The 19,483-nt window shown below is 26.7% G+C and overlaps 1 protein-coding gene across 1 annotated transcript in view; it reads right to left on the reverse strand.

The window, feature by feature from the left end:
* Window positions 1-19,047, reverse strand: part of LOC100209448 (endosome/lysosome-associated apoptosis and autophagy regulator family member 2) — a 97,184-nt gene extending 78,137 nt beyond the window's left edge. Inside the window, exons 1-4 of the mRNA XM_065818325.1 lie at window positions 18,889-19,047; window positions 1,295-1,418; window positions 858-1,044; window positions 589-667 (exon numbers count right to left, since the gene is read on the reverse strand). Coding sequence (XP_065674397.1) covers window positions 589-667; window positions 858-1,044; window positions 1,295-1,418; window positions 18,889-18,975 — 477 coding nt within the window. The 5' untranslated portion in view covers window positions 18,976-19,047. The remainder of the gene's footprint in view (window positions 1-588; window positions 668-857; window positions 1,045-1,294; window positions 1,419-18,888) is intronic.
* Window positions 19,048-19,483: the final 436 nt, after the last annotated feature.

Genomic DNA, 19,483 nt, shown 5'->3' on the forward strand with positions numbered 1-19,483 from the left:
TTTTTTTGAACATCGATTTTGATTTTTATGTTGATTAATATAAATTTATGATTTTTACTATAGTAAAATACCAGGGTTCCCACTATTAAAACTGAGGCTAAAAGTAAGGATTTTAAGGAGATTTAAGAAGATATTTTTCTAATATATAAGAAGATTTGGTCACGAGCGACAAATTTTTGAAAGAAAGAGTAAGGAAAATTAAGGAGAAAAAGATAACATTAAAAACAGAATCTTATTTTTTTTCAACTCATTTTAAATATAAACAAAAAAATTATTATAAAATAATTTATTACTTGATGTATATATAAATATAAATATATATATATAATAGATGCATAGGTTTGCAAAGTATCAAAGAATTATATATTTATTCTTTATTAATAAGTATAATCCATTCACTTTAATAAAATTTCCTAGACAATTAAAAAAATAAAAATAAGGAGAAATTAAGGAGAGCAGTCAAATATTAACTTTTTTTACGGTTATTTAAGGACTTTTAAGGAGGGTTTTTTTTTTACGGATATTTAAGGAGGAGTGGGAACCCTGAATACAGTAGATTATTTTTATTCAATAAACTATTCAACTTACAATGACTTCATAAATGAGGATTGATTTACAATATGATCCGTTTGATTCCAAGTAATCATCTCTTGCCGACCAAACAGCACTTAAAAAAAAAACACCACATAACTAAAGCTGGTCAAAACGACTGTACAAAAATCTTTGACAATCCAGACAAATGGTATAAGGCAGTCAGTTTAAAAATAAACCTTAGCAATATTAGTTATATATAGTTAATATATTATTACTTATATATAATATATTGGTTATAATAGCTATTATTTGTAAATATTTACTCAGCACATTTATTTCCTGCTTCTGTTGACTGATCATCTCCTTCAGAACCTCGTGTAGAAAAACCTTCAGGAAGAGATGGCCAAGTTGAATATCTTTTAGTATCACCAGATGAGAATAATCCTTCTGGACAATTTAAACAGCTTTGAGTTACTATATCTAAATATTGTCCGGGAGCACAGGAGAAATCTAAAAATAATCAAAAGTGAGGAGCACAGGAGAAATCTAAAAATAATCAAAAATGAGGAGCACAGGAGAAATCTAAAAATAATCAAAAGGAAATAAAAGTCCAGAAAAATAATGAAAAATTTGCACAGATAAACTATTTTTATTATTAAATTTCAAATTATATCACATGATACATTTAATTGTAAATACATACGCATAAATACAACTCTATTATATATGCAAACATAAAAATATAAATAATGACAAATACCACACGGAAGCCCTATGGTAGGGGCCAAAGGTGTTTTTAGTGAACAATCATTAGTTAATGGTACTTGAACTCTCCAATGATTACCCTTATCATCACAGGTTGTATATGTATACTTCATCTGCTTCTACAATAATAAAAAATAGTACAACTATAACAACAACTTTTAAACTTATATGAAACTTAAAATTAAAAAAACAACTTTATTATTAATAATAAATATTATAACAATAATTTATTTATTGGTGATGAATAAGAATTAATTGGGGTACAAGCTAAATTACCGCAATATTTGATGTCATAAAATTCTCTTTATTTTTTTATTCTTTAAAGAAACTATTTTTTTGAAATTACTGCAATAATATTAATTACCGCAAAACGAGCTAAATGTTATTTAACAGCTTTTTTATTATTACTATAAGGAAATGTTAATTAATTTTTTTTTTTTTTAATATTAAAAAATTAAATATGATATTGCATTTTTTTAAATGTTTGATATTAACAAATTTCTTTCTTTTCTCGACATTTGCATAAATGAATTAAAATATGTTAAATTTTTTAAATGATTATTTCTTAAAGTTCTAATTGTGGCTTTGCAATTACAAATGATTTTTTATTTAAAAAAAATTAGCAAAAAACAAATTAAAAAATTACATTAATTTATTTACTTTATTTATTAAAAGTTTAAAAGTTTATTATCTTATCATTAAAATTATATCGCTGTATATATCACTTATTAAAAAATAATCTCTGGAATTTAACTTGTGTTATAAAAAATACTTTAACTTACATTTTGTGCAAATTTTTGATGTAGTCGTTTATTTAAAATTTAATTTTGAGTAAAAAAAAAATGTTTAGGAAGGAAAACTGAAAAAACAATTGCGATAAAAATGAGCTTTTTTTTTGAAAGAACAAATAAAAGGTAATATTGAACAAAATTTAGTAATATTTTTTAATAAATTTTATAGTTAAGTTAAACCCAAGCATTTGCAACTTATTTTAATAAACTTTAATATATATTTTTAAATCAAAATGAAATTATATATTTTTAAAATCTAAATCAAATTATATTTTTTTTTATCAGAACAAAATTATATATTTTTATTAAATTAGTTTTAAATCATAAATTTTTTATCAGAACTAAATTATGTTTTTATGATCTTTGCCTCAAGCTTAAAAAATCAATCATTATTATAAAATAAAAACAAATAAATTTTTAATTTTATTTGAGTTTTTTCCATTTGTAAACAATGCTTATATCAAACATTGTCATTCACACTTTTGTAACAAATATTTTTACATAAAAGTCATTCAAAAGTTAATGTGACTTTTTTTAAATCAATTATTATTGAATAATTTGAAAGGTAAAAAATGATAAAAAGTCGCTTAACCGAAATCCCTTACTGCTTATGTAAAAATCGCTTAAGGCATACGCATATCTCTCTACGCATAACGCTTTAAAACAAGGTCCACTACTCAAGCGCTGAGTTGGTAGCGGCAGGATGCCAAGGTATGTATGTAAGGTGTGAAAGGTTGATGCCAATAAGGTTGATGTCAAATAAACTTTAAGGGTTCTAACATGAACTTCCTTAGATTTTGATAAAACTTGGTGGATTGGTTTATATAAATAAGAAAAAAAATCCTAAATATTTTAACATAAAACCTTTGTTTTTGTGTTTTATGAAATATATTTGAAATTTTTTGATTTCCCCAAAATATTAACCAAAAGCATGTTTTGTTCATATTTCCAAGCTTTATATTTTTAAAAGAAAATTTTAGAAAACATTTCTTTTTATAATATACAACTCTTGATCTACTTTTATAAAGCACTGATATTAATGTCACATTTTATCCATAATGGCAATCTAAAAAATTGGTCACAAATTTTAAAAGTTAATTTTTGAGGGGTCAACATACAAAATCAACAATTTACTAAACAACAAAATATCTTTTAGTTTCTATAAAAAATAGATACTTAAAAATAGATAATTTGTTTTTATGACCAACTAAAACTTAAGTACAATAAAAAATAGTTAAATATATTAAAATAGTTAAATATATTATTGACTTTGTTTGCATTATATATCTTATTAAAAAGAATATATGCGAAATTGCGAATTTCACAAAATTTGCAATTTTTAGCTCATTTTGTAAACTAGATAACACTTTTGCATGGATTGTGAAATATTGAAAATTATTGTAGTTTTTTAAATAGTTATACTTGATATATATAATATATACTCAAAATTGACTTAAATAGGGAATTGCACATTAGAATGTACATACATTGACTGACTATATGCATTAAAATACGAGAATATATATATATATGTGTGTATTTATATATATATATATATATATATATATATATATATATATATATATATATATATATATATATATATATATATATATATATTAGTGATGTACCGATAACACTTTTTTGGCCGATGCCGATACCGATGCCGATGGATAGGAAAAGGCCGATACCGATGCCGATGAATTAACTAATTACTAAAGTTTTGAAGATATAAAGCCATAGAACTATAAATCTTGTAAATTTTTTCATGGAATCCGTACTGGTAAACAAATACTTGGACCCAAATCAGAGCCAAACAATTACTTTAAAAGATGTTAGAAAAACTCAGTTAAAAAAATATACATTTCTTATCTTTTTTACTATAAAAAGAAAGCTTTCAAAAAAATAAATACAATTTTAGAGGAACGTATTTTATTTCAATTTTAAAAAGAAAATATTATGATAAGCAGTTTACTTTTAATCTCTTTATAAAAAGCAAATAAAAAAAATCCTCTCTCTCTCTCTCTCTCTCTCTCTCTCTCTCTCTCTCTCTCTCTCTCTCTCTCTATCTCTAACTCTCTCTCTCTCTCTCTCTCTCTCTCTCTCTCTCTCTCTCTCTCTCTCTCTCTCTCTCTCTCTCTCTCTATATATATATATATATATATATATATATATTCTCAAAATAAAATAAGAGAATTCAAAATGAAATACCAAAAAAAATAATAAAATAATAACTGAAGAAAGCATCAATAGCAGTTATCACAATGTTTAGTATTTAAAATTGTGTATACGAATATTGTAATGTAAAAACATAAGCATTTCTCCTGTTTCTGGAGTTAACCTATTTCGTCTTGAAGAGTAAACTTGTCCTCCACAACTGAACAACCGTTCACTTTCAACAGAAGATGGAGGGCATGATAAATACTTCTGAGCTATTGGAGCTAATTGCTTGAAGTTATTTCTATTTGCTCTCCACCATACTATAGGGCTATCTTGTTGCATGATAATGTCTTGGCTCAAATAAATTAAAACTTCATTTTTCAATTTTAAATAATGCTTGTTTTCTGTTTCTTGCAGAACTTCAGATATTGATTTGTTTTCGATTAAATTGTTTTTATTTTTAACAAAATTTTCAAAGCATTTTGAAAAATCGAAATCTAGATTTATTGTACTTGATGACAAACTGACCTCAGGTTCAAATTCCATATGATCTTTTTGTTGAAGACTTTTTGAGCAATCTACAAGCCATTTAATAATATTTTCAAAATAACTATCAGCTTCTTCATTTGGAAAAAAGTTATTTTTATACCTCGGATCTAAAAATGTGGCTAAAATGAGATTTTTGTCATTGAGATATTTTTCAAATCTTTCATTCGCTGATTTTTTACATTCTTTTAAAGTTGTCCCTAATCCTAAAAACAAGGGAGACTTTTCAGCTTGAACCAGCATGGTTTTTATAACTTGTATAGTTGGAATTATAGCAGATGCAATTGCTTCACGCTCACTTAACAAATTTGTTATATCATTAAACATTTTTAATAGTCGTAGTAATTTTTCTAAAATAATCCATTCATTGTTTTCCAGTGACTTTAGTTTAGAGTTGTCATTATCACAACAAAATGGGATCAAAGCACGCTTCTGTTCAAAAATTCTTTCAAACATAAAATATTGACTATTCCATCTTGTTGTTATGTCTTGTTTGAACCTATTTTCTGGCACTTGATAACTAGTTTGATATTTTTGATAAGCTTCAAAAGAAGATGGCGAATGATTAAAATGGGTTACTATGTTTTTACAAGTTGTTGATATATTTTTAATGTATATCTGGTCAAATACAGCATCATTCAACACAAGTTGCAAAGTGTGTAAAAAACACGGCAAACTGTTGTAACCTGCCTCTCTTATGCCAGCTACCATATTAGCTGCATTGTCTCTAGCAACTAAATGTACCTTTGAATTTGGAATAAGAAAGTCATTCATAGAACTTTGAATTGCTTCACTTATATTTTTGGCAGTATGCGATACATTGAGTTGACAAACTCGAAGAATTGCTGATTTTTGATGAAATTCATTAGTTAACCAATGAGCTGTCAGGCTAAGAAATGAGCATTTTCCGTTGGTAGATGCCCATCCATCAGTTGTAAATGAAATATATGAAGCATCATTTATTTCTTTTTGGACCTTTTGTCTGACCTTGTTGTATATATTTTGAAAAACAGAGTTTTTAATGTATTTTCTACTTGGAATGCAATAGTTAGGACATAAATGGTTTAACAATCTTTGAAATCCGATGTCTTCTGCTATAGAAAAAGGTTGAATATCAACTGCAATCATTTCTGCAATATATTTACTAATTAATTTAGACCTGTGATCATTAATATCCCAGGGCTTTTTTCTCTCAATTGTTTGAAACAAAGTTTGTTGAGACTGTTTTGAGCAACTTGCATGAGTTGACTTGATTTTCTTGAATACGTTTTGTTCACTTTCTGCTTTTCTTTTGTTTTCTTCTTCATTAAGTTTCAACTCTTTGCATGCTATTTCTTTATGTTTTGTATTAATATGAGACAACATATTTGTTGTGTTAAAAGACTTAGATGTTTTTTCTTTGTTACCTCTTGTAATCTTCATTTTACATAGGCTACATATTGCAATTGAAGCATCTTCAGGAGAAATAGTAAAATATTTCCACACCCAGCTGCGTGATTTTATTGGAATATCTTTTCCAAACAAAGCTGCTGCCATTCTAAATATATATTTGATTCTGCAACTTAATTACCTTATTAGTAATTTAGATATCTAAATAACAATCATTTAAAAATATAGATAGCAATACTTGAATACATATAGATAACAATGCTTAAATAAGTTACTTTTAAGTATAACAATAAAACAATACAAAATAAAATTATACTAAAAACAACATTATAGTAATAAAAGTATAATTACATCCAGCTGTTTAATTAAAGCTTATAAACATTATTTTAAGAATAAATAAACTTGCCTGTAAACTAAGTCAAAATAAACAATTTTTCTAAAAATTCTAAGCGATGCATAAAGTTTAGATTATTTATTATTTAATTATTATCAAAATGCAGGATAAGAGTATTAAAATGCCATCGGTAATGCATATCGGTAAATTAATAAAAAAAGGCCGATGCCGCTACCGATTCCGATTGTACAAAAAGTGGCCGATTAAGCCGATGCCGATTAATCGGTACATCACTAATATATATATATATATATATATATATGTGTGTGTGTGTGTGTATATATATATATATATATATATATATATATATATATATATATATATATATATATATATATATATATAGGTAGAATTCAATAAATACGGCTGCGTATAAACTTTTTTTTAAATATATATATATTTTTTAATAATATATAATTATTTTGATATTTCGCTGATCTATCGTGATCAGCGTCATCAGGTATAATAAATAAAATAGTTACAAAGAAATCGTTATAGTAAAAACAAACCGTTAAAAAGATAACACTAATAAGCCAAAATATAATACAAAAAATTTCTCAAATAACTGATGTCAGCAGATTTTATTAAAAAATGGCCCCAGGTTTTAGTTGTCATGTTATCACCGTCATCCCGATTGAGAACCACATCACTATTTCTCAACTCCTGTCGAATCCTAGCTTTTCTTATTTCGAGTGACTCTCTGATTTTTCGAGTTCGATATTCTGGGGCTACAGATAATGTTTTTGGGTGCAACCAATCAAACTTACCATGGCATGTTTTGGAATGTTCAGTTGCACCCGAACTGGACCATTTTTCTTTTAAGCTGTTTTTCTAGTGTTCAATACATCTCGATATCACCTTCTTTTTAGTTTCACTAATGTATATTGAACCGCATAAACATTTTAGCTGGTATACGCCAGGGTCTGTGTTTAGTGGTAGTTTAGTTTTATTGTTGCAAAAAATATTTTTTAAATTGGGAGTTGATGTGAAAATAACCTTTATGTTTTGTTTTCGAAATTCTTTACGAAGTTTTGAACCAACAATTGGTATCCAAGGTAGTTTTATAAAGGGTTGGGTATCTAATGGTTGACATGTGGTGTTTTTTGAACCATTTTTTAAATAGTCTATAGTAATATTATTTAGAATGTTCTAGCCGTGGCCATTTTCAACAAATATGTCTATTAGAAAATCAATTTCTTTTTGAAGGTGTTTTAAATAATAAATAACAATAATAATAATAATAATAATAATAATAAATCAACAACTGAGCTACTCAATTTAGGTTCAAATTTTGTACCACTGCAGAAAAAAATTCCTTATATGGATATTATAACTAATGCTTTACAATTTTGCGCTTGCGCTTTTTTGAAACTTGCGCTTTACAACTTGAAAAACTTAAAAAACCAACACAGGCAGAAACTCTACGACAAAACTGTTCACAAATTTTAACAAATTCACTAAAATTAAAATTAAAAGATAATATAACTAAGCAACAACGTCTTTCCATAAACAAATTAAAAAACAATTCTAATATTTAGATATAGCGTTTCGATAAAGGCACAGGTTTCCTTTATCGACAGTTTCCTTTATCTTCCCACATGATAATGCACCTTGCCATAAAGCTAAGCGAGATTTCTTACACAATAAGGGTGTTGAGCAAATGGAATGGCCACCCCAGAGCCCAGATATGAATCCCATTGAACATGTATAGGAAATCCTGTTTAGGGCAATCAGGGGTAAAAAGCCACCCAATCAGGATGAACTTTGGAATTTGCAGCAAAATGCTTGGAATAACATCACTCCACAGCACCTTTAAGATCTTATTGAGTCTATGCCTCGACGAATTGAACAGCTGCATTTAGCTAAGGGTGGACATAGTAAGTATTAGTAACTCTTCAAGTTCTCACTTGACTATTTACTGTAGTTTATGAAAAAGGTAAGCACTGTACAAATATAGAGTGATAGTTTGGTGTTTCTGTTTTATCTAGCAAAAAATTCTATTAAAAATTTCTGCCACTGTGTATGTATACATGTATATATATATATATATATATATATATATATATATATATATATATATATATATATATATATATATATATATATATATATATATATTAAAGTTTTTAATATAATATAATTAATAAAGAGTGTATATTAAAATAAAAATAAAAAAAAATAAAAATTTTGCAATCTGTGCAATAGCACTATAAGGGCTTGAATTAACGTAAAAAATTCTAATCGCGATTTGTTTGTTGCTCATAAACCTCCTCCACTCCCGCCGGAGGGGAGGGAGCATTATTTATTTTAACTTATTTATAATAACATATATAATAAGTCTCATTTTTGCATAAGATGCCATAACATTTACGTTCAGCAGTTGTAAAGTAGCTTTAGTTATAATTTACATTATTACTATTATTATATTGCATTAAATCTAACGGCTGTATTTTTGTAAAATCAATGAACTTGATATAATCTTCTTTTAATTAATTATTTCATTCTCTATTTTATTTACATATTTTAAACTGTTTAAAACAACTAGAGTATTTAATTTTCTATAAATTTTTAACAGTAAAAAAAATTATTTAAAACTCTAACAAAACAATCTATAAATTTGAAACAGTTATAAAAAACTATTAAAAATGATGAAAACATTATCGTGATAAAATGTTAAAACTTAACATTTTCACGAAAACCCGCACAATCACAAACAAGAATGATAATTAAATTCTTATTAAGTAAGTTTTCTTATCTAAGTAACCTTATCAAATTCCCATGATATTTCTATCTATTGCTTTTTCATTCAATGTATTTTTTAATAAAAGTTAGAGTTTTTTACTTCAATAAAATAAACCGAAAGAAAAAAATGTGTCTAAATAATAGAATCTTTTACGATCTAATACTTTTTTTGATTGCTAATAGAAAAAGTATTAGATCGTAATCGTAAATATTTTGATCGCTTTGTAATCATTTCACTAGTTTAATGCTTAGAATATTTAGTTTCCTTCCTCGCTTTCACTTTCTTCCAAATCCAATATTGTAACTGTCGCTAGATCAATGTCTGTTTTTCCTGAGTTTCTTTTTCTTTTTTCCGGATAACGATGAAAATTTCCTGACAATCGTCTAACTTTATCATTATACCATTCGTCCATAGCAGTATCAGGTTCAAATTTGTCAATCTCAGGACCTTCTTCACTTATCCGAAGTAAAGATTCTAAGAGATCTCGTCTAAGACAACTTCTCCAGTCATTTTTTACGTGATTCATACATGAAAACATTCGTTCTAATTTTGCATTTGTAAAAGGACAAATTAAAAATAGTTCAAAAATATCAAGAACGATTCGGCATTCTTTGACCAAATTTGATTTGGAAAAACAATTTCCCAAACTTTCAAATAATACTCATTTTGATTGTTACTTATGATGGGAAACATGTATGCTTTTAAAATGATTCACTCATGAAGTATATTATTCAAATCACATCTACACCAATTAAAAATTCAGAAAAATGTTCAACAACTTCACCGTTAGCTTTATCGCCAGAAGTTCCATCATTCACATTTAACGGCCAGTTATAAACGTCAAGTAAAGCTACCAAATGTATAAACAATGGTGATTTTTGGAGAGATTGAAAACGGCCTTCCATACATATGGTAATATTTGCAATAATTAGCTTGTACTGGTCAAGAACATGGCTATTAACTTTGGTATATTGAGAAAGTGCAATATTTTGATAAAATTGCTTTGAATCAATTGTCTCAATATCTTTAGACAGTTTTTTATAATGGGTCATAACACTTTTATCATCAAGCAAATTGTCTAGCGAATTTTCTAGAAGAATTTGCAGCTTGGCCATTGTCCATGTAAATTCCTGAACTCTTCTTACAGCTTTTATTGGATCATGAATATTGTTCTGAAAACTTAAACTCAGACGCCAAAGGGGAGATAAAACATCAAGATATATTGATAAATGAATAGGCACAGACGCATTTTTTTATCGCTTTAAAAAACCCTTTAACTCTGCTCTCTTTGCTACCTGGGAGTCTGTTATAGCCAATGATTCAATATGTGTCATAAACACACCATAATTTTCTAAAGCAATTTTCATTGCTTTATACTTGTGATCAATCCACCGAGTTCCGCATGCTTTTGTTGGTTTCGGAACCCTATTACCTCAAGCTTCGGCTAACCTTTGTAGTTTTCGGTAGCGCTTTGGTGACTTTTGATACAAGTGATAAAGTTGTAAAAGTAGTTCGTCAACAGTTTTGAAGGCAGATAAATTTTCAAACGCATCTTTTAAAGCAAGTTCAAGTCGATGGTTAAAACAGTGTAAAACTTCCAGCCAAGGAGAACCTTCCTTTAGTAATGCGCCTAAACCAGCATAAGCTCCTAGATTAATGTTGGCTCCATCAAGATTTACACCCAATAGATGTTTATAAGAATTGGTAATACCAACTCTTGTACAAGCGTCTGTTATACAATTTTTCAGGCCAACAGCATTAGAATTCTCTGCCGTTTCAATAGATAAGAATTCTACTTTCGGACTTCCGTCTTTTAAATAAAGAATGTAAATCAATTCCTGTTCGGATACAGCTGAATCTGTGCTTCCATCACAGAGAACACAGTAAAATCTACAATTTTTTAAACATTCAGTTAATTTGTTTTTAATTACAGTGACAATGTAATCTGTAAATATTGCAGCTGCACGGTCAGTGCCATAAGAATTTCCTAAATTTGTAACCTTATTCTTCTTTTCTATTGCAATCAAATAAGGATAATCTGTGAATGGACGCTCTCGTTTTGCCAAGTAATACGCAGTATTAAACTTTTTCCGTAATGAGTCAGCATCTTTTAGGCTATTTTACGTAAACCACGCCCAATTGGTGTATTATGAATAACATGGTTAGATAATGAAACTGAACCTAATGTTGTTTATTGATGAATTCGCATGGCCTCTTTATGTTGCGCACTGCTTAAGTGCGATGCCAGTGAATATTTTTTTATTGATATTGTTCCTGGTTTGATCCAGGTCATGGAAAACAATTTTGTTTGACTTATCCATTTTTCAAATTGTTTACATAAACTGCATCTTAATCTTATAACTTCATTTCCATTTAAATTGTTTTCTAACTCGCAAATAAAATGTTTTTTCCACTTTTTAACTGTAGATAATCTGCATCTGTGGTCCTTATTTGCATCCATTTATTGCTATTAATTTAAAATTAGCAAGTGTACTAACAAACTTTAAAGTTTTTTTTTAATAACTATTTAGAGTCTATATTGCCTTCCACTATTCTTCGCAAAATAAACTTATAAAAATATCATTAAACTTGTTCATAATGAATGAGCTAAATCGGAATAAAGCCCTTGAGAATTCGAGTTAAGAAAGTGACTTTTCAATCAATTAACTTTTATTTCTTTTTTCAATCAAAATCTTTTATTTCTTGATTCGAATAGGTATTTAATCGTTTGTTTTTTATAAATTTTTCCTTCCTTAAAAAATCGGTCTTTTTCCTGCATTTGAACATTTTTGCTAATTGATTTTCTAAATCTTTTATTTTTCTTTCTTTTACTTTATGCTCTGCTTTAAAAAAAAATTATCGTTACAGAAGTCACTGCAGTTTTATACTGTAAAAGAACACTAAATATTCGCGAATAGAGTATCAATCCTTTAAAATAAAAAAAGAATAATCACAAAAAAAAGAAAGATCGCGAAAAAACAAATTTTAAGAAAAAACTAATCGCGAAGGTGCGAAAAGTAATCGCGATTTGCGATCGCGATACTCTTAATTCGAGCCCTGACTATCCAGTTCATGAAATGATTTTTATAATAAAGCTTAAATTAAAATTAGGTTTTAAATAACCCCATTGACTTTTTGAATAACTTTTCAGTTGGTTATTGAAGATTTTATCTCACATTGTATGTCTGATTTTCTGTCTGATGCATGAAGTTTTTTTTATACACAAGCAAAGTATTAAAAATATACATAAAAAAGATAACCCATTTAGTTTATAAAATCAGATGGTAGAAAGACTGAATATAAAATTTATAAGAAGCTTATTAGGCAAAAATAAAAAATAATTTTATTTCCAAACTTCTATTAAATTTAATTTATTTATTTACTTTTTCAAACCACTGACTATAAGTTTTTTAAAATTATTTCCCATTCCTCTATTATTTCACCTCTTCCCTTTTATTTGACACCTGCAAGTGAGAAACAAATTATTTGCTTCATCATTGTGTTGAGGTTTAGATTTCAAGTAATATCATAAAAATTATTTGATTTATGTGATGGTGCAAAAGTTCATGTAATTATGAAATAAATTACATAATTAAATAACATGTAAAACATTACTTGTATTATAAAATATTATTTAATTAAAAATATGGTGTAACAAACAAAATTAACATTCTATCATAAGATAAATATAATTTAAGATCATTTTTTAACTACATTAATATAAAAGTTTAAAACAATAAAATCAAACTTGTAATCATTTTGCAATGATGTCATATAATTATACCATTGCATATGCAGGCCTTGTTTTAAAAAAAAATGCTAAACGCAATAGCCTAATGTGAATTTGACATTTTTTTAAGAATAAATAAAAGTTAATTGTTGAACATATTTAGTAATAATTTTAAATAAATTTGACAGTCAAGTTAATTTAACTTAATAAACCGAAGCATTAACTTTAATTTTAATAAACTTTAATATATATTTTAAATCAAAATTAAGTTATATATTTTATAAATCCATGTTAAATTATACTATTTTTTTATAAAAATAAAATTATGTTTTTGATAAATTAGTTTCAAATTAAACCATATATTTTTTATCAGAACTAAATTATATTCAAGCTTAAAGTATTAGCATTTTCCAAGCAAAAAAATCAATCATTACAATAAAATAAAAACAAAAGATAAATAAATTTTTAATTTTATTTGATTTTTTTTATTAGTAAATAGCGCTTATATCTACCATAATTATCATTCAAACTTTTGTAACAAATATTTTAATATAATTGTCATATTAAAGTTAATGTGGTTTTTTTAAAAATTAATTACTTCTTTTATCTTACCGCTTATCCAGCAAGTATTTTCTTTATATGGCCAAGTAAAAGTGTGTGAGGAAATTGATTGTTTTATAAACTTTATAAGAATATTCTTATTTTCTTCATATATTTTGACATCTTTGCCTAAAAACCCTTTTATGTCATAATTTCAAAATGTTTTTTGGGCAAACAGTCTGCTGCATTGTTAGATCATTTAAATAACAATATATTTAATTAATTTTGAGTCTAAATCTTTTATTTCTGCAACACAGTTCTTTTCCTTTTGGTTTCAGATGTGAATGAAGTCTTTTAAGCATGAAGGAACAACCATATTAAAAGGATGGAATTTAACTAAATGAGATTTAGCTGGAAGTTATGATAACTAGCTTTAAAAGCGACCATGTTGAAAAAGAAAGAAATGCAACCTTATTAGGAAGTGTCTCCGTTTGCAAAAAGTTTGATTTTTAGCCGGCCCCAGCTAAAAATCAAATTTGGTTTATCGTAATAGTGATGAAAGCTTGGCAGATAAAGCAGGGCTAACAGTGATGAACCCAGAGTCTAATTGGGGATACCGCTTTTTTTTTTTGTAATGTAAGGAGGTGGGGGTGAAGGGGGTGTTTTTGAGTTTACCCCTCCTTCCTTCCCTCTTCTAGTTAAAACCAGTGCCGCGTCAATGATTTTTTATTATCATTTTTTCAATCATCATTTGTGTTTATCTTAGTTAGTTTTATCCTAAGATAAGGAGTTGATTTAAAGGTATTTTTTTGAATACATGAATTTACCGGTGGACGATATTACTTTAGTTATGATAAGAAAACTATTTTACTTAAGACTTTAATAAACGCTTTTGTTGCAAATAACGCGTTATTAGTAAGTAACTATTTAAAATTTAGTTTTAGTAGTTAATAATGTTTTAAATAATTAGTAATTAAATATTTAAATGCTTTAAACAATTGCTAATCAATATTTGCATATATTAAATTAACAAAATATTTTTACATCTTGTATTCGAATAACTATTCGAATAAAAAACATAATATATTACACTTTTAATAATTTACATAAAATATTTACATAAAATATAAAAACTTAATAAATTACATAAAATACATTTAATAAACGTATTTAGTATTATTTTAATTTTTAATTTTTGATTTAAATATTAGCAAACCTGTTCACTTAACTTTTACTAAAGGTAATCATTTTTAAAGTGATTGAAGGCGCCTTTCAAATTAAAGATAATTACAGAAGAATTAACTATGGTGAAAATAACTTAAAAATGTTAAATTTTTTTGATTAAAATAATTATAATCAATTTAATCAATTAAGTATAATTTAAAAAATTATGTTTAACAAATAACATTTACTATAGGTTACTTTAAACAGATCTAAATAAACTTTTATTTAGTTATTGTAATTGTTGTTTTTATGATTTTAAAAGTCAAAAAGAATATGGAAATCTTTCTGAAAAAAATTTACAATGTGTTTTTTGTTTTCCTCACTTAAATTTAAATAGCAAGCATTAAAAGTTTATTCATTCAAAAATAAAATTTGTGCAGAAAATATTGTCTAAAATTTTTTACTTTTGTTCATTTATTATAAAAAGCAGTTTACTCTTAATTGCCATAAAACAAAAGTTAACTTTACTCCGAATGGATATTTTAAAATTGTTCTCTCTTTCGTAAAAAGCAAGTTTTTAATACATTCCATTATTATAAAATTTTTCAACAAGTTTTTCAAATTAAGATTCGAAACTTACAAATGTCGTAACTTTACTTATTACTTATGAATTTACTTATGTCGAATTTACTCATGTACTTATTATACTCATGTTATGTTACAATTTACATATGTTGTTACAAAATTTTGTAACAACATGCATTTTTTTAAAACTAACATTCAGTTTGTAACCAAAGGATAGTTACGCCGCGTAATTACGTAAAAAAATAATTCATTTTTAATTCATTTTATTGTCCTGAAGAAAAAATAAGGTAGCTAAAAAAACTGAAAAATAACTATTTACTACTGCATTTAAAACTGAAATTTTTTTTTCTTTTTTTAATAAAAAAGCAAAAGAAAAATTAAAAATTAAAAATAATTTTTGGACGCTTTTTTTTGGGCACCCATACCGTCTAGATCTTTTAGACTTTGTCTGAGAGTAAGAGGGTTGTTATTTGTCAATATAAGAATGCCAACTATACTACAATATTTTTTTGCAGTAAATAAATGTGTTTTATTGTCTAACAAAAATTGTGGATTTTAGGTTCAGAATTTAAATCCACAAGCCACTGCAAGCCTTAGGCTGTTGCAGAAGAGAGATCAGATTAAAAACTGACTGCTTGTTTTAAGCAACAAAAAAGTAAAGATTATTTGTCAAGACATTAGTAAAAAGTTGATTCGTCAGCAAATAGAGCCACTTTAGATGTAAAATTATTATGAAGATCATTATTGTAGATAAGAAACAATACATAAGCAAAGATAGAACCTTGTGGTACTATAAAAGTTACTTGAAATAAAGAAAAGTGTAGGCCTTAAGAATAACTTAAATACTGCAGTTAGAAAGAAATAAGTTAATAATCTCAAAAACTTTATATGAAGAAACTAATAACAGAGTCAAGACTAATTGTAGGTTATTTGGAGAGGCCAACATATTTCTAGAGTTTTGAAAAATTGGAACCACTCATTTAGCAATTTTTAAAAGTTTAGCAAAAATTGAAGAGAGTTCTGGAGAACACTTATTTAAGACTATGATAATAATCTTATCTGGAGCACAAACTGTAGAAGTGTTTAAATGAGAATTAACTTTAGCATTAGAAGCCAGAGTGATTTGGATGTTTAACAATAAGTTAATCTGTTTAACTGGCAAGAAGAGTATGGCCATTATATTCAAGAGTAAAATCAGGGTAAGATTTCTTTGCAAATAACTCTGCCTTGTTCTGGGGAGAAGTAAAAAGATAAGACTCATGAATTAGAGATCAAATGTTAGACTTACTTTAGTTAATGACATTGTTGAAGACTAACCAAAAGTCTATAGAACCTAACATTTGATATTAGATACAAGATTTAGTAAACTGAGAATAACAGAGCTTAATATCAGACAAGACCTTTTTATATTGTCTTCTTGGAATAATAAAAGGACAATTGTTCTTAAGAGAGATGTTCTTGTAAAAAAGATTTAAAAAATGATTAATAAAGCAACTGCTCAAGATGGTGAAAAATGTGGAGTAGAATCAGGTTTGACTTTAATTGAAGAGTAGGAATAAAAGCTTCCAAACTTTTAGTCCAGAAGGACTAAAAGCTTCTGACATGCGCTTTTTGCATATTATGGATATAAACATATATGTTTGCTATTTATTTAGATGCTGGCATACAATATTCTTTCATATTTATATAAACTTTGGTATTTTTATGGTGTAGTATTTGCCGAAAGAGAAGATGATGATGGTGATGATAATGATGGTAATGATGATTATGATGATCATTTTGATCATAATGATGTTTATATATGCATATATATACAAAATATAACATGAATTTTGAATAAAAAATATATACTTTAGGATGTATAAATGTTTATGCAGCCCCGGTCACAAACCTGGCCCGGTCCCAGCTATATTTTATCAAACCCGGGCCGGTCAAATATCAACCTCCGTCATTTACAAATATGTGATATCGAATTGCTTGTGATGTGATACAGTATAAAGGGTCACAATATCTAGAAATGGTTGACTGTGGACCGAGTCAATTTGCAGTTTGGAGAAAGAAAAAAAAAGAATTAAAAGTTTTCATTCTTTTTTTTAATGCATTTTTTAGTTTATTTTTACAACATGTGGTTTTATTGTCACAGCAATTGTTACCTACAGTTTTGTTAATAATTGGCCTTAACTTAAAGCAAAAATTTAAGTCTTTGGTCTTGAAAATGTTTGCATAGGCCTTGGCCTTAAAACTCTTATTCTTGACCTTAAAACTCTTGTCTTTGTAACTTTTGGCCTTGGGTCTTGGCCTTGCTACTTTTGGCCTTGTTAAAAATTCTGGGCCAGGTTAAGTTTAGAGTTAGGGTTAGGTTTAAATTTTGTTTCATATCTATAAATATTTGTTTTAGAAAATTAATGAAAAAAAATCCAAAATTCATAATAATTAAATTATTAAATAAATTATATTTTATAGTAAAAAATCAAATTTAAATATGTATAAGTAAAATAAGACAAGAAATAAAAATATAAAAAAGTAAGACATGAGAAAAAGAGTAAAAAACAATTAAAAAATGTGTTTTACGGGAATTAAAAAAAAAATTTGCGTATGTAGAAACTAGGACGCCCCTGTAAGCAACAACTTTTTATTACAAGGTATAATGTACAGTCAATAACTCTATTTTATTGCATTTACAGCATAAATTGCTCATTTTAAAGTTTTGATTTTACAACTTTCCCGCGAGTACCCACTAATGAAATCACTGTAAGTCTATTAAATCATTTAAAAAAAAACAGAAACAAGTTGAGCGTGGCTCTACCAGAGACTTGATGGGAATCAAACTCCAAACTTCTTGCTTACTTAGTGATTTATAAAGAAACTAAAAAATTGTCACTACTTTAATTCTTGCTTTTTTTTATTATGAACCATCAAAAATCTACTTTCTAAATTTATAACCCAATTTTAAAATTGCTACCAGGGATATGTAACATTCAATACCGGTGAAGAGCTCAATATCAGTGTTTTAAAAAGGGTAGAGCTTAAAAATTTGTGCAAAACAAGTTTTCTCTACTAATGTTTATATTTTTTTACAAAATCAGAAATTTGAAATGCATCCATAAACCACAAATGTTTTTATATTGAAGTTTTTAGAATTTGCTTTTCTTGTTAATATCATATTATGAGGTAGCCCATGTTGTACCTTAGCCTGTAATAACCTAATAGAAAAAGCAGGTTTGTTTTTTCAACATTTTGAAGCATTTAAAAATTTTAAATGTTTCATTTTTGTAGCATTTAGCATTAAATGCAAGCACAGAAATCCTATTCTAAATCTAGTCTTACAAATTGTAAAATGTTTCATAAAACACACTCAACAATAATGAGGCAAATACGATAGAACATACATTCAAATTTTTCTATGCATATTTTTAGATTCTGGCATCACATAACAAATTGTAGTTGATATTATGCTGTTAAATCTAACTGCTAAAGATTACTCCTTATCAATTAAAACACTTTACTATATATTTTGCACTTTAAAAAATCAAAAGACACTAATTACCTCTGAACATAATGAAAGAATTTCTGCGCGAATAAAAGAAGTATAGAATACTAGGAAACTTGAAATGAACGTAGTTAAAAACTGCATTTTTTGTCTCCAGAAATATTATTTCGGAAACTAAAAATATAAAATAACATTTATACCTTATTAGTTGTAAAAATACTAAAACATCAAATATATTTCTGACATATTGCATGCACATTCATACAACAATGATATAACATTTAAATAATAAAAAAATGCTATTCATTTAAATTTTTATATAAAATTAAGTTCCTATATGAATTATTTCTAATATGTAGTGTAGTTTGTGTTTACAACATACTTTAACGACATTGTTATTTTACAGCTGTTAAATTAATTGTTAAACATTAAAGTAATAATTTTATAGCTTAATTAACATTTTCATTGCTCAATAATATGGCAAATAACTCTCTTCGAGAAACCAGAAGACCAAATACTCTTTCTCTGAAAAAAATTAGGTACAAAGCTGCTGCAAAAAGCAAACAAAAACATCTAGTAAAAATCTAGTAAAACATACAGCAAATAACTATGCGGCATAAATTCGGAAGGGACAGCGCAAGTTTAAAACGTC

This window comes from Hydra vulgaris, chromosome 14 (assembly GCF_038396675.1).
Source record: "Hydra vulgaris chromosome 14, alternate assembly HydraT2T_AEP".
NCBI classification, from domain to species: domain Eukaryota; kingdom Metazoa; phylum Cnidaria; class Hydrozoa; order Anthoathecata; family Hydridae; genus Hydra; species Hydra vulgaris.